Below are 14536 nucleotides of genomic sequence, written 5' to 3'. Positions count from 1 at the left end.
TATTCTTAAAATTCCCTTTCTTTAATAATTGCTTATCCATAGTAGTTATATTAATCATCATTCAAATAATACAAAGCTTTTGTTAAATTTGAAACTGTCAATATCTTTTTTTAATCAATTTGCTAAATATTTAAGACTGCGCTATTGTGTGTAGAAAATCCATTGAATTATAGGTTAGAAGATCAGCGCATTACATGTTTTGCTTGTGTATTTCAGTGTGGAGCCAGCCAGGACCCACCAGGAACCCTCTGGAAAAAAGGTAATCACATATAGGGCCCATTTATATCATTCTTAAATACACTCTAAGCATGTGGATATTGTCAAATGTCAAATTATAATGCAATCATAAGCCCCCTGCAGAGACTGCATACTGTGATATTGCTCTTTTAATGCACTCTCCTGCTGTCAAATGAAATAGCAGCCAAGTGAAATGACCCCTTGCAAAGGAGAAACATTACCTTAAACTGTAGGCGTAAAATCAATAGTTTAATTTGCTCACATATTTGACTGCCAAGTGTATTATTTTTGTCCCATAACTGGAATTCAGTGAATGAAAACTTGGAAAAGCAGGTATTGAAATGAGATGTCCATTGTTCTGGAGTAAACCAATCTCGCACAATCTTTTTTTGAGGGAAACCTTCAGCTATGTGTAATTATTACCATAATGACTAAAAGGAAAAAAATAAGTGACATCCAATGATGGGCCTTATTGACATTTTAGGGAAAATGCTCATAGCCTGTGCTTTTCAAATTTAGAAATTTACAACCTCATGCCAAAACAGCTGATATATTATAATAGCAAATTTACATGTTTTTACTTTTTAATGCATACTCTTTACTGTATAAGAGCTGGTATTTTTATTTTTAAGAAATGCATTGCTCTTTTATTCAATCACTGAAATTGTGTTGACCAAATTCGGGAAAATATGTATTATATGGTGGAAAATTGAAACTTAAGGAGGTAGAAAAGTGTGCCAAGAAAAATCACTGGGCCCAGTGTCTTAGCATGCTGAGTAGCTGAAAATGTTTTCCATTGAAGGGTGCTCTGATATTCAGTGCCACTTGAAATACTTCCTCATTCATCCCTTGCATTGTAACCTGTAAAATTGATAGTGTCATGATAATTCTAGGTCCAAATATCGCAAAGCCTGAGCTCCTTTCTAGGACAATTTAAACTGAAGCCTTTGTATTTGCACACTTCAAACTGTCTGCTATCCTTTACTGGGGCTCACTCATTGTTCCTAGTGTATTGATTGAGACACCTCCATCTTGGAAAATTATTTCCGGATTTTGTGTACTTCCTAGTCTTTTTGCATGCAAGCTTCTACCTCTACACCATTAGTAGAAATCGTAATTTAGGTGCTATTAATCAATACAAGTTTCTTTTCAGTTTATATTTCTCTTTTAACCCTTTAGCGCATGTATACGAGATAGGCCGACATAGCTCATTACCAGATGTATACGCATTTGGCCGACCGTATCCATTACTGGATGTAAACGCATGGCCCGCATATTTCAAAAGGGTCATTTCAATATTTCAATTTTGCATCTTTCTTTTTGTAAACAATATCCCGGATGTTTATAAAATTAAAGTTTAACCTTTTGTGTATTGATTTTCCCTTGAAAATATCGTCTGCTAAATTGAGAAGGTGTTTATACTCCCAATCGCAGGTGTGATATCCCATTGTGACGTAATAAGACCACGAGCTAAGTACTGTATGGAATTTCCCCCAAATTCACTGATGCGTAAATCATTAAATATATTACGTCAGTTCAGTTTACCATTAAAATCAATTGAGATTATATTTACTTAAAGGTAATATTTTGTTTACAAACAAAAGAAACAATTAGTAAATGAGAAAATGATGGGTAAATTTTCTGTGAAGCTTATATAATGTCCATCATAGTTTTGGCTGTAAAATAGGTCATGTGCAAGCGTTTTGTTTGATCTAGATCTTTTTATTCATACCGGAAAATCATTTATCGGCTTTCTTTTTTTGTAAACAATTTTATGAGGGGGTAATAAAGTTAAACAGACACCTTGGACTGGATCTCTCAGCTGGATGACACCGGATATTCCTGACATATTTCTATGTATTAATACACAAGAACATAAATTGTCGGCTTTTTAATCCAGATGGGTCTTTTTTATGATAGGGGTAATAAAAATTAGATCGATCCCAGCATTTTATTACCCTTTGATTTAATGCAATTATGACATTTCAAAGAAATGTTACAAATCCATCTTGAAAATACATTCACAGCTGAAATAAAATAATTTAATATTTCATCATTGACACCATTTATTAGATAATTTAATTATCTATAAAAAATGAATTCACATAAAAAAAGATTTGGACACAATTATTTGGAGTAACATTGATTTTAAGGTCATACTGCTGTATTCATTTTCTCATTTTCAAATATCCAGAAAAGTACCTATGCAGATAAGGACTGCTTATCAGTAAGATGGCTATTGACTGGGAGGTGTAATCTGGCCACTTGTCTATGTGCTAAAGGGTTAATGTAGTTTCATAAGAACTATAAAGTTAAAATGTCAAACACATTTAGGACAGCATTTTTTTGGGGGGTGACATTAAGGGAATATTTTTAGTCACACTTTACATTTGAAAGCAATTCAGGCCCATCCATACTTGTAACACTAGGTATTGGCAACACAAGGTATTAGGCCCCATCCATACTGGTAACACATGGTACTAGGCCTCATCCATACTGGTAGCACAATGTATTAGGCCCCATCCATACCAGTAACACAAGGTATTAGGCCCCATCCATACCAGTAACACAAGGTACTAGGCCTCATCCATACCAGTAACACAAGGTATTAGGCCCCACCCATACCAGTAACACAAGGTATTAGGCCTCATCCATACCAGTAACACAAGGTATTAGGCCCCACCCATACCAGTAACACAAGGTATTAGGCCCCATCCATACCAGTAACACAAGCAGACAACGCGAAAACTTTTTTTTCTTCACAGGACATTGCGACAGGTAAACACTGAAAGTTTACCTGTCGCAACAAATATTTACCTGTCGCAATGTTACAAACAGTATTCAGTTACACCAGCCTAAACCTTGATTTAAAGCCTCTTATTTAAGTTTTGTAATTCCCCATTATAACAGGTTTAGATCTTCTTGGTTAGATGTGTCCTACTATTATAAATTACAAAAAGGAGCCAAACATCAGGGGAAAAAAATCAATATTTCGGATCTTGAGTCAAAATAATTTTTTTCCTTCCTTGCCTCCCAAAAAAACTCGTATCCGGTTTGTCTACCAATGGAGCAGCTAGATCTTACTATTTTAATTCATCTTTAAATTAAAGATACAGTACAGTTATAAAATATAACGAATTGACTACAAGTCAAACTCAGACACAACATTTATGCGAAAACGAAAGTAAAGTTCTTGATATTGGCAATGTTAAACAGAGCGGAAAGAGTGTCAGCTCGGTATATTCATCGTCATATTTAAATTAACATGATTGCCGGGAACCAATTGGCCGAAATAAATACATACGGAATTTTTGTAATTTCCGAACAATTCCGTAAAATTCCGTCTATTAAAAAGTATCAGAGTGTGAGCTGTAATCGGAACCTTACGTGTATTTTCGGCTTTTACGGAAACATGTGCAAAACGGGGTTTACAAATAGTGATACACGGATTAACATGCTGAATAATCATGAGATAATATTTAAAAATAACTCTGAACATTTATTTAGAAACTGAAAGTAAATTTTCCGAAAATTTAACAGTGCTGACTGTAATTTTTCACCGTACATTGTGACCGACCAAAACAAAAGTTTCGTCGGTCAAAATGGAAATATACCGGACATGTCCGACTGTCCGACGGACATTCGCATTGTCTGCACAAGGTATTAGGCCTCATCCATACTGGTAGCACAATGTATTAGGCCCCATCCATACCAGTAACACAAGGTATTAGGCCCCATCCATACCAGTAACACAAGGTATTAGGCCCCATCCATACCAGTAACACAAGGTATTAGGCCCCATCCATACTGGTAACGCAATGTATTAGGCCCCATCCATACCAGTAACACAAGGTATTAGGCCCCATCCATACTGGTAACACATGGTAATAGGCCCCATCCATACTGGTAGCACAATGTATTAGGCCCCATCCATACCAGTAACACAAGGTATTAGGCCCCATCCATACCAGTAACACAAGGTATTAGGCCCCATCCATACCAGTAACACAAGGTATTAGGCCTCATCCATACTGGTAGCACAAGGTATTAGGCCCCATCCATACCAGTAACACATGGTATTAGGCCCCATCCATACTGGTAACACATGATATTAGGCCCCATCCATACCAGTAACACATGGTATTAGGCCCCATCCATACTGGTAACACATGGTATTAGGCCCCATCCATACTGGTAGCACAATGTTTTAGGCCCCATCCATACCAGTAACACAAGGTATTAGGCCCCATCCATACCAGTAACACAAGGTATTAGGCCCCATCCATACCAGTAACACAAGGTATTAGGCCCCATCCATACTGGTAGCACAATGTATAAGGCCCCATCCATACCAGTAACACAAGGTATTAGGCCCCATCCATACCAGTAACACAACGTATTAGGCCCCATCCATACCAGTAACACAAGGTATTAGGCCCCATCCATACTGGAAGCACAATGTATAAGGCCCCATCCATACCAGTAACACAAGGTATTAGGCCCATCCATACCAGTAACACAACGTATTAGGCCACATCCATACTGGTAACACAAGGAATTAGGCCCCATCCATACTGGTAACACAAGGTATTATGCCCCATCCATACCAGTAACACAAGGTATTAGGCCCCATCCATACTGGTAGCACAATGTATTAGGCCCCATCCATACCAGTAACACAAGGTATAAGGCCCCATCCAAACCAGTAACACAAGGTTTTAGGCCCCATCCATACCAGTAACACGAGGTATTAGGCCCCATCCATACTGGTAGCACAAGGTACTAGGCCTCATCCATACTGGTAGCACAATGTATTAGGCCCCATCCATACTGGTAGCACAATGTATTAGGCCCCATCCATACCAGTAACACAAGGTATTAGGCCCCATCCATACTGGTAACACAAGGTATTAGGCCCCATCCATACCAGTAACACAAGGTATTAGGCCCCATCCATACTGGTAGCACAATGTATTAGGCCCATCCATACCAGTAACACAATGTATTAGGCCCCATTCATACTGGTTAGACAAGGTATTAGGCCCCATCCATACCAGTAACACAATGTATAAGGCCCCATCCATACCAGTTACACAAGGTATTAGGCCCCATCCATACCAGTAACACAAGGTATTAGGCCCCATCCATACCAGTAACACAAGGTATTAGGCCCCATCCATACCAGTAACACAAGGTATTAGGCCCCATCCATACCAGTAACACAAGGTATTAGGCCCCATCCATACTGGTAACACAAGGTATTAGGCCCCATCCATACCAGTAACACAAGGTATTAGGCCCCATCCATACTGGTAACACAAGGTATTAGGCCCCATCCATACTGGTAGCACAAGGTATTAGGCCCCATCCATACTGGTAACACAAGGTATTAGGCCCCATCCATACCAGTAACACAAGGTATTAGGCCCCATCCATACTGGTAACACAAGGTATTAGGCCCCATCCATACAAGAAACACAAGGTATTAGGCCCCATTCATACTGGTAACACAATGTATTAGGCCCCATCCATACCAGTAACACAATGTATTAGGCCCCATCCATACCAGTAACACAAGGTATTAGGCCCCATCCATACTGGTAACACAAGGTATTAGGCCCCATCCATACCAGTAACACAAGGTATTAGGCCCCATCCATACTGGTAGCACAATGTATTAGGCCCCATCCATACCAGTAACACAATGTATTAGGCCCCATTCATACTGGTAACACAAGGTATTAGGCCCCATCCATACCAGTAACACAATGTATAAGGCCCCATCCATACCAGTTACACAAGGTATTAGGCCCCATCCATACCAGTAACACAAGGTATTAGGCCCCATCCATACCAGTAACACAAGGTATTAGGCCCCATCCATACCAGTAACACAAGGTATTAGGCCCCATCCATACCAGTAACACAATGTATTAGGCCCCATCCATACCAGTAACACAAGGTATTAGGCCCCATCCATACTGGTAACACAAGGTATTAGGCCCCATCCATACCAGTAACACAAGGTATTAGGCCCCATCCATACTGGTAGCACAATGTATTAGGCCCCATCCATACCAGTAACACAATGTATTAGGCCCCATTCATACTGGTTAGACAAGGTATTAGGCCCCATCCATACCAGTAACACAATGTATAAGGCCCCATCCATACCAGTTACACAAGGTATTAGGCCCCATCCATACCAGTAACACAAGGTATTAGGCCCCATCCATACCAGTAACACAAGGTATTAGGCCCCATCCATACCAGTAACACAAGGTATTAGGCCCCATCCATACCAGTAACACAAGGTATTAGGCCCCATCCATACTGGTAACACAAGGTATTAGGCCCCATCCATACCAGTAACACAAGGTATTAGGCCCCATCCATACTGGTAACACAAGGTATTAGGCCCCATCCATACTGGTAGCACAAGGTATTAGGCCCCATCCATACTGGTAACACAAGGTATTAGGCCCCATCCATACAAGAAACACAAGGTATTAGGCCCCATTCATACTGGTAACACAATGTATTAGGCCCCATCCATACCAGTAACACAATGTATTAGGCCCCATCCATATTGGTAACACAAGGTATTAGGCCCCATCCATACCAGTAACACAAGGTATTAGGCCCCATCCATATTGGTAACACAAGGTATTAGGCCCCATCCACACCAGTAACACAAGGTATCAGGCCCCATCCATACCAGTAACACAAGGTATTAGGCCCCATCCATACCAGTAACACAAGGTATAAGGCCCCATCCATACTGGTAACACATGGTATTAGGCCCCAATCATACTGGCAGCATAAGGTATTAGGCCCCATTAATACTGGCAGCATTAAGTATTAGGCCCCATTCATACTGGTAGCACAAGATATTAGGCCCCATTAATACTGGCAGCATAAGTTATTAGGCCCTATTCATACTGGTAACACAAGGTATTAGCCCCCATCCATATTGGTAACACAAGGTATTAGGACCCATTAATACTGGCAGCATTAGGTATTAGCCCCCATTCATTCTGGTAACAAAAGGTATGATGCCCTATTAATACTGGCAGAATAAGGTATTAGGTCCAGTCTTTACTGGTAACACATGGTATTAGGTCCAATCCATACTGGTAGTACAATGTATAAGGCCCTGTCCTTACTGGTAACACAAGGTATAAGGCCCCGTCTATACCAGTAACACAAGGTATAGGGCCCCATCCCTACCAGTAACACAAGGTATAAGGCCAAACCCATACATGTAAAACAAGGCATTAGGCCCCACCCATACCAGTAACACAAGGTATAATGCCCCTTTCATACCAGTAACACGAGGTATAATGCCCCTTTCATACCGGTAACACAAGGTATAATGCCCCTTTCATACCGGTAACTGAAGGAATAAGGCCCAATCAAAACTGGTAACACAAGGAATAAGGCACATTCAAAACTGGTAACACAAGGAATAAGGCACATTCAAAACTGGTAACATAAGGTATGAGGCCCAATCAAAACAAGTAACACAAGGAATAAGGCCCAATCAAACCTGGTAACACAAGGAATAAGGCCCAATCAAAACAGGTAACACACGGTATAAGGCCCCATTCATACTGGTAACACAAGGAATAATGCTCAATATAAAACTGGTAACACAAGGAACAATGCCCAATCAAAACTGGTAACACAAGGAATTAGGCACATTCAAAACTGGTAACACAAGGAACAAGGCCCAATCAAAACTGGTAACAAAAGGAATAAGGCCCAATCAAAACTGTTAACACAAGGAATAAGGCCCAATCCAAACTGGTAACACAAGGTATAAGGCCCCATTCATACTGGTAACACAAGGAATAAGGCCCAATCAAAACTGGTAACACAAGGAATAAGGCCCAATCAAAACTGGTAACACAAGGAATAAGGCACATTTAAAACTGGTAACACAATGAACAAGGCCCAATCAAAACTGGTAACACAAGGAATAAGGCACATTCAAAACTGCAGGTAACACAAGGTATGAGGCCCAATAATAACAAGTAACACAATGAATAATGCCCAATCAAAACTGGTAACGCAAGGTATAAGACCCGTCAAAACTGGTAACACAAGGAATCATTTTAGTATCAATTATTCCCCTTTATCCCAAAATGACCCTAATTTTCCAAAGGGCCCTGCCACTATTCCCTTAAAAGTGGAAAAAACATTGATAGCCTTTATCAGTGTGTGTATACCACTTGATAAATTGCATGAGTGCTACATCAGAAGGCAATGTTCTGCTACAAATGAAGATTTTAAACAAAGATAACTTTACTATTAATTCTACACCATTTTAAATGAAACACTTACGGAGCCCTGCCTCTGGTCTTTTACCAGAATTTGATTGAGATTTAGTTTCTTAAAACACTTCAACAAACTTTTTCTCAAAACGGCCATCTGACAGAGCAGTGTCAAAAATTATTTTGGAACCATGTTTGTCGAAGTGTTTGATGAAACTAATCACCTTATCAAACTCAGGTAATAAAACAAGACAGGGCACCTTAAGAGGCATAGACTGCCCTTTCTTTCATTTAAAATGGTGTAGTAAAAGAAAAGTTATCTTTGATTTAAGTCCTCACTATAAGCAAAATGTTGCCTTCTGACGAAGCATATATGACGTAATTTATCACCTAGTGTACACACACTGTGTACATACAGTTTCTTTTTGGCTATCAATATGATAATGCGTTAAACAAAATTATAAACTTGAAGATAACATTTTAAAACTTTGCCCTATGCTTTGTATTTAAATTTGTTTTTATGATTTCGTGCCTGATCATCTCAAGTCCCTTAAAATCTGTTAAATGTAAATTTTCATTGAGATAAATCGACTATTATGATCTTATTTATGGTTTTCAATCTATCAACATTGCAGGTTAATTTAGTAATTTGAAATTCTTAAGTTTTCTTCCATATACCTGGTCTTGATAAGAGCGCTTTTATCACAGTGATTAAATGATCTTAGTTGGTATTCAATATGTTATTGTCACAAACATGGCTGAAGCCTGTACTGGCAGTGAAAAAATCCAATAATTTAGCCCATGTTTATAATCAGACACGCACCCATACAAAACAGTCCTTTGGAGACAAATACTTGATTCTCTATTTACACAAGTAATAGAAAATCTGATTTAAGAAATTTAGAGACTGATTTCTTTACTAATAAAGACTGTCAAAAGCATTAGTACAATATACGTAAGACAGTATCATCAGAAAATATTGGAATTGACCTTAGATGAACTAGTACGCAATTCTGGCTTTTCACCAATTGGACTTAATGGAACAATCGCTGTCTGAACAGACTGAACTGTATTGGAAGAGTCCATCTTCTTGATTAGACAGAAGTTATGTGAAGAAAATGTTATGGCTGTCAGATAATGATGTGAAAAGTGTGCAGACAGTTCGCAAAGTGACAGAGGATATACTATCTATGTTTCAGATTACCGGGCCAGATCCCCCCAGGGTGGGGCCAGGATCTAGGGGCCCAATGGCACCGGATAAAACACAACAGGGGTAAGTCACACATTATCAGGGATGCGGGTGGGGAATTACGTAGTCAGATACACCAATATGCTTGTTTGTTTTTACAGACTTTGTTGATTGTTTATCTGGAATGCTATCTGTATTAACCAGCCAAAATGTAATTACTGTCTACTGCAGGAATTTATTGTATCCGGTGCTTGTCTACAGACTGAGATGAGAATTATTACTTAATTATCATTTGTCAATTAGTGTAGTCAATATCTTGATTCACAGTGGCACTTTTCCACCTTTGTCAGTTTATGTTTATTACATTGTTTTATGTATTTATATACTCTGGAGTACTTACTTATATTTCACTAATTGATTTGAGATGAGGATGAGGACATAACCTTTGCCATGTTTTATGTTTTATATTCCTCATGTATAAAAATGAACATGCTTTGAGTTGAGCCCACATGGATATTTTTGTTCCTGCTGTTAATAGTACATGGTCAGATAATGTACTGTACTCATACTCCAGTTTGATTGTTATCATGTTCCCCTTTATATAGTTTATTTAGTGCCATTACCAATTATTTATAGGGAAGCTCCAAGTACAGGGGATTAGAAAGTACATCAATTATATTCATGCTTATACCCAATCATTTGAAATATATAACAAGCATTTCTACTTCTAGAATTTTTATTATGCAACCTGTGGTGTACTTAAGACGTCTGAATAACAGGGGGTCCAACGTGAAATGTGTTCGCCGAATTTTAAATGAGGGAAATTGTGTGAAGCCGAATAAAATGGCGGCGTTGAAAGGAATTTCGGTGTTTCAATGATGTATTTTCACCTGGTAAGTAAGTTATATCACCTTTCTCGCAATATAAATAGGCCTACCCGGAGACCACACGTGTAAGCGTCTCTCGGTTTTTTAACATATGTTTCTAGAGGCCTTTACAAAAAAGTTATTGAATGTATAAGCTGAACGATTGATTGTTTACAAAGTGAAAATAGAAAATTGCGTGACTTGAAACTGTGTTTTCGGCCCAGGTTTACCATTCTAGTACCTGTTTTAGCTATTTGTTACTGAATATTTGCATTATTTATCTTTTCGACCGCTACAGCACTTACATGGGTATTGTACGGCCGATTTTTTCATGTTTAAACACCTTTTATGTTGGGCGACGAAGTTTCATGCAGATTTTGTGTGAAGCAGAATCAAAATAAGCGTGCTTTAAAACTGCATTTTCACAGATTAAACAGTTTGACAACTTTTTAATTTTAGTCCTGGAACGAGCCATTTTTGCGAAAATCCATGGAAACCCGCTTTATAAGACTGCCGTCAATTTTTTTTATTTAAATTCCAAAATTTATGTTTTATGCATTTTTTTTTTAAAATCGTTAGTAACGGTTTAAGCTATAAAACATTATTATTTTAACGGAAATATGAAAATCTGCGATCTGATCAACAATCTTTTAATATCAGTTTACTATTACTTACGCAAATAATTGTTCTTTCCAAGACAAAAAATAAAAAAAAGTTGTAAAAACGGAATATCTGTGTGAGTGCAACATTAATAGCGTTCTTAAGACACATTTTAATATTAATAATAAAAGAAAATGTGGTACCCGATAAGAACATACCACGTGTTTTTAATGCAAAATTACACACCAGATACACCTGTGTACTATTTTAGCAAGATTGTATACTCTAAAATTCACCATTTTACACTGACCGAAGATAAATTTATCGCATGGAAAGACCCCACAGCCTCTTTTAATTCATAGACGATGTTGAGGGTATAAACACTTCACTGCGGTCAATAACTAAGTTCACTGAAATACGTGTACCAATGTTAAGGTAGTCTTAAAGGGTCTAGAATAAATTGTTGAGTGGGTTATACATTTGCGTGAAATTCCACTATCTATAATCCTGCATTGAACAGAATACCATACTCTTAACAAATTATTTTAGACCAGGTTAGACAACATAAATATCAGTACATTTCAGTGAAAGTAAGTCATTGTGCTTTATTATTATATCATAACATTTATTTCATACATATATTTTGTTATTTAGTGTTGTACCCAAAGATCCATTGCAAGACAACTGCCGGGGTTGGTGGGGTATGGGTAGACTTTAACTGCTTTCAAACGTATTTTCGTTGGTAAGATAAAATTAGACCGATAATATTGCATTCATTGTATTTGCCGTATTGCGGGACGTTCGTGTTACATCAAGAGTTCTTACATTTATTTACCGAGTAATAATTTGATTTCCGAGTTTATATAGATGAATTGCTTGAATACTATACAAGTAATTTTGCATAACAAATACACGGTACGTTCAAATTTCCTTTTGATATAATTATTAACATGCGTTACAGCTCATGTCTTAATCAAACTTTTATTAACGCATGTATATTCTGATTCTGCTTCACACAAAAACTGCATAAAACTTCGTCGCCCAACATAAAAGGTGTTTAAACATGAAAAAATCGGCCGTATAATACCCATGTAAGTGCAGTAGCGGTCGAAAAGATAAATAATGCAAATATTCAATAACAAATAGCTAAAACAGGTACAAGAATGGTAAAATTGGGCCGAAAACACAGTTTCAAGTCACGCAATTTTCTATTTTCACTTTGTAAACAATCAATCGTTCAGCTTATACATTCAATAACTTTTTTGTAAAGGCCTCTAGAAACATATGTTAAAAAACCGAGAGACGCTTACACGTGTGGTCTCCGGGTAGGCGTATTTATATTGCGAGAAAGGTGATATAACTTACTTACCATGTGAAAATACATCCTTGAAACACCGAAATTCCTTTCAATGCCGCCACAATATTCGGCTTCACACAATTTCCCTCACTTAAAATTCGGCGAACACATTTCACGTTGGACCCCCTGGTATAAGTTTCATTATGATGACATGGGCTATGAGCACTTTTGTCACATAATGCTCTCATAATTTAACAGTTACTGTTTAAGACAAATTATTTATAGAAACAAACTTAATGCTTAAAAGGTTTGTAAAATCATTGTTTGGTGCCACAAAGATAGAGATATTCAAGAGATGTGGGGAAAATAATGAGATGAGGATTGGTGGAAACAACAAAACAGTGGAAGCAGTGGGGAAGGATGTTTATTTATGAAGCTGCCACCCACCACTTCCATGAACAGGGAGTGGTGGACTCTCAACTTCATTCTCTCAATCCATAACCATTACAAAATCCGATTTCAAAATCACAGTGTTTCATGCCTAGATTTGATTGATCGCGGTATCAAACTACATGCACTATTTTTTACTATTGATTTTGTTGAAATTGAGAGATGACTTGATAAAAAGTATGTTTATAATAAATGCTACAAGCTCTTCAAAAGTCCTTGTTAACAAGCTGCTTAGTTTTCAAACAATTGAAAGCTTTGTTCTTTAACTGAGCTACACATATTGCAAGTGCATCAGTAGACTGATAAATACCTGAAGAGTTTGATGGATAAGTGGGTTGATTGATAATCAATGCACACATATGGCCTGGTGCGCTGAATTATCCAGATATTCTCACTACACTAAATGCTTTCCTGCACTTTTTTGCTTTGAAGCTAAAATGAGATTTATTGTAATGAACTAATGTGATTTAGTTTTATACATTTTTTTATAGAAAACAGCTGTAGACATACATTACACAGACGTATTATCACCATTTCATGCTCATAATTTTTTGCCAGTTTTAATGGGGTTGCATGTTGGTCTCAGAATTTTTGGAGCCTGAAAATAATTTTTCCTGTAATATGGTCGCTTCTCGAATAAAAAAAAAATGCTTTTTACCCAGACGAATTAAAATGCAGAAAAATAGCACTTTTAATGCAGAAAATGAGATTTTAACACAGAAAAAATGCTCTTAAAGCATTTATGCACTTTTAGTTAGAAATAAATATGCTTTTAGTGCAGAATAAATGCACTTCAGTTACAAAAGTGTACTTTTGTCTATTTTTCAATTCATGCTGTAAGAAAAAATAGGCTTAAAAATACAGTGCCAATACCATTGCATTTTATGCAGATTAGATGCACATTTAATGTCATTAAACACACTTTTTTGAGAAGGGTTGTACTCTTTCTAACAAACACAATTACTGCATAGCAACCTGTTGTCTGTAATCTAATGTATGTTTGGCATTCATCCACTTAACACTATTTTTTTTTAATCTGGTTACATAGTAATGTACATAGAATATATATAATATAATACACTTGTATTATATCTCAGCAGGTGAATATTTAGGTGTTTTGTGCTGCATGAGGAAGGTAAATGTCACGAAATGGGGTGAATGTCAGCTTTGATGTACTAAAATAAATCTTTGTTTGGTACTCTCTGTTTTTCTTCAGATATATTGAAACACTTTCTTTGTGGAATAAATAGGCTTCTTGTTTAAATAATGGATATAAAGCGTTTTGAATGCATAATATTTAGAGCAGATTAGTTTTCGAATTGTTATTGTTTATGTCAGAACTTGTATGTACTCCTTGCTGATCTCATCTTATGGTTCTGTTTCATGATAGATGGAGAATTATAGAAATACCCAATAGGAGATGGTTTAGTTCCAGTTATTTATACAGGAATACATATTATATTTCAGTCAAATGATTATTGTTGCAACTTTGTTTTAATGAAGTTGTACACGAGATAGCTATTACACCATTCTCTAGCATTTGCAACCTGATAACGAAGACCGGGATCGTTGCATTAATAGAGCTGGAATTGATTGGATTTTTTTTTGAAGCAAAAAGGAC

The 14536-nt window shown here is 37.2% G+C and overlaps 1 protein-coding gene across 2 annotated transcripts in view; it reads left to right on the top strand.

The window, feature by feature from the left end:
• Window positions 1–14536, top strand: part of LOC128226777 (AF4/FMR2 family member 4-like) — an 85504-nt gene that overhangs the window by 27774 nt on the left and 43194 nt on the right. For both annotated transcript variants that reach the window (XM_052936823.1, XM_052936822.1), the window contains exons 8-9: window positions 217–259; window positions 9713–9786. In XM_052936823.1, the coding sequence (XP_052792783.1) occupies window positions 217–259; window positions 9713–9786 (117 nt within the window). The remainder of the gene's footprint in view (window positions 1–216; window positions 260–9712; window positions 9787–14536) is intronic.

The sequence above is a fragment of the Mya arenaria genome, chromosome 3 (genome assembly GCF_026914265.1).
Source record: "Mya arenaria isolate MELC-2E11 chromosome 3, ASM2691426v1".
Taxonomy (NCBI): domain Eukaryota; kingdom Metazoa; phylum Mollusca; class Bivalvia; order Myida; family Myidae; genus Mya; species Mya arenaria.
Note: the sequence above shows the minus strand (reverse complement) of the source record. Positions and strands in the feature narration are given on the sequence as shown.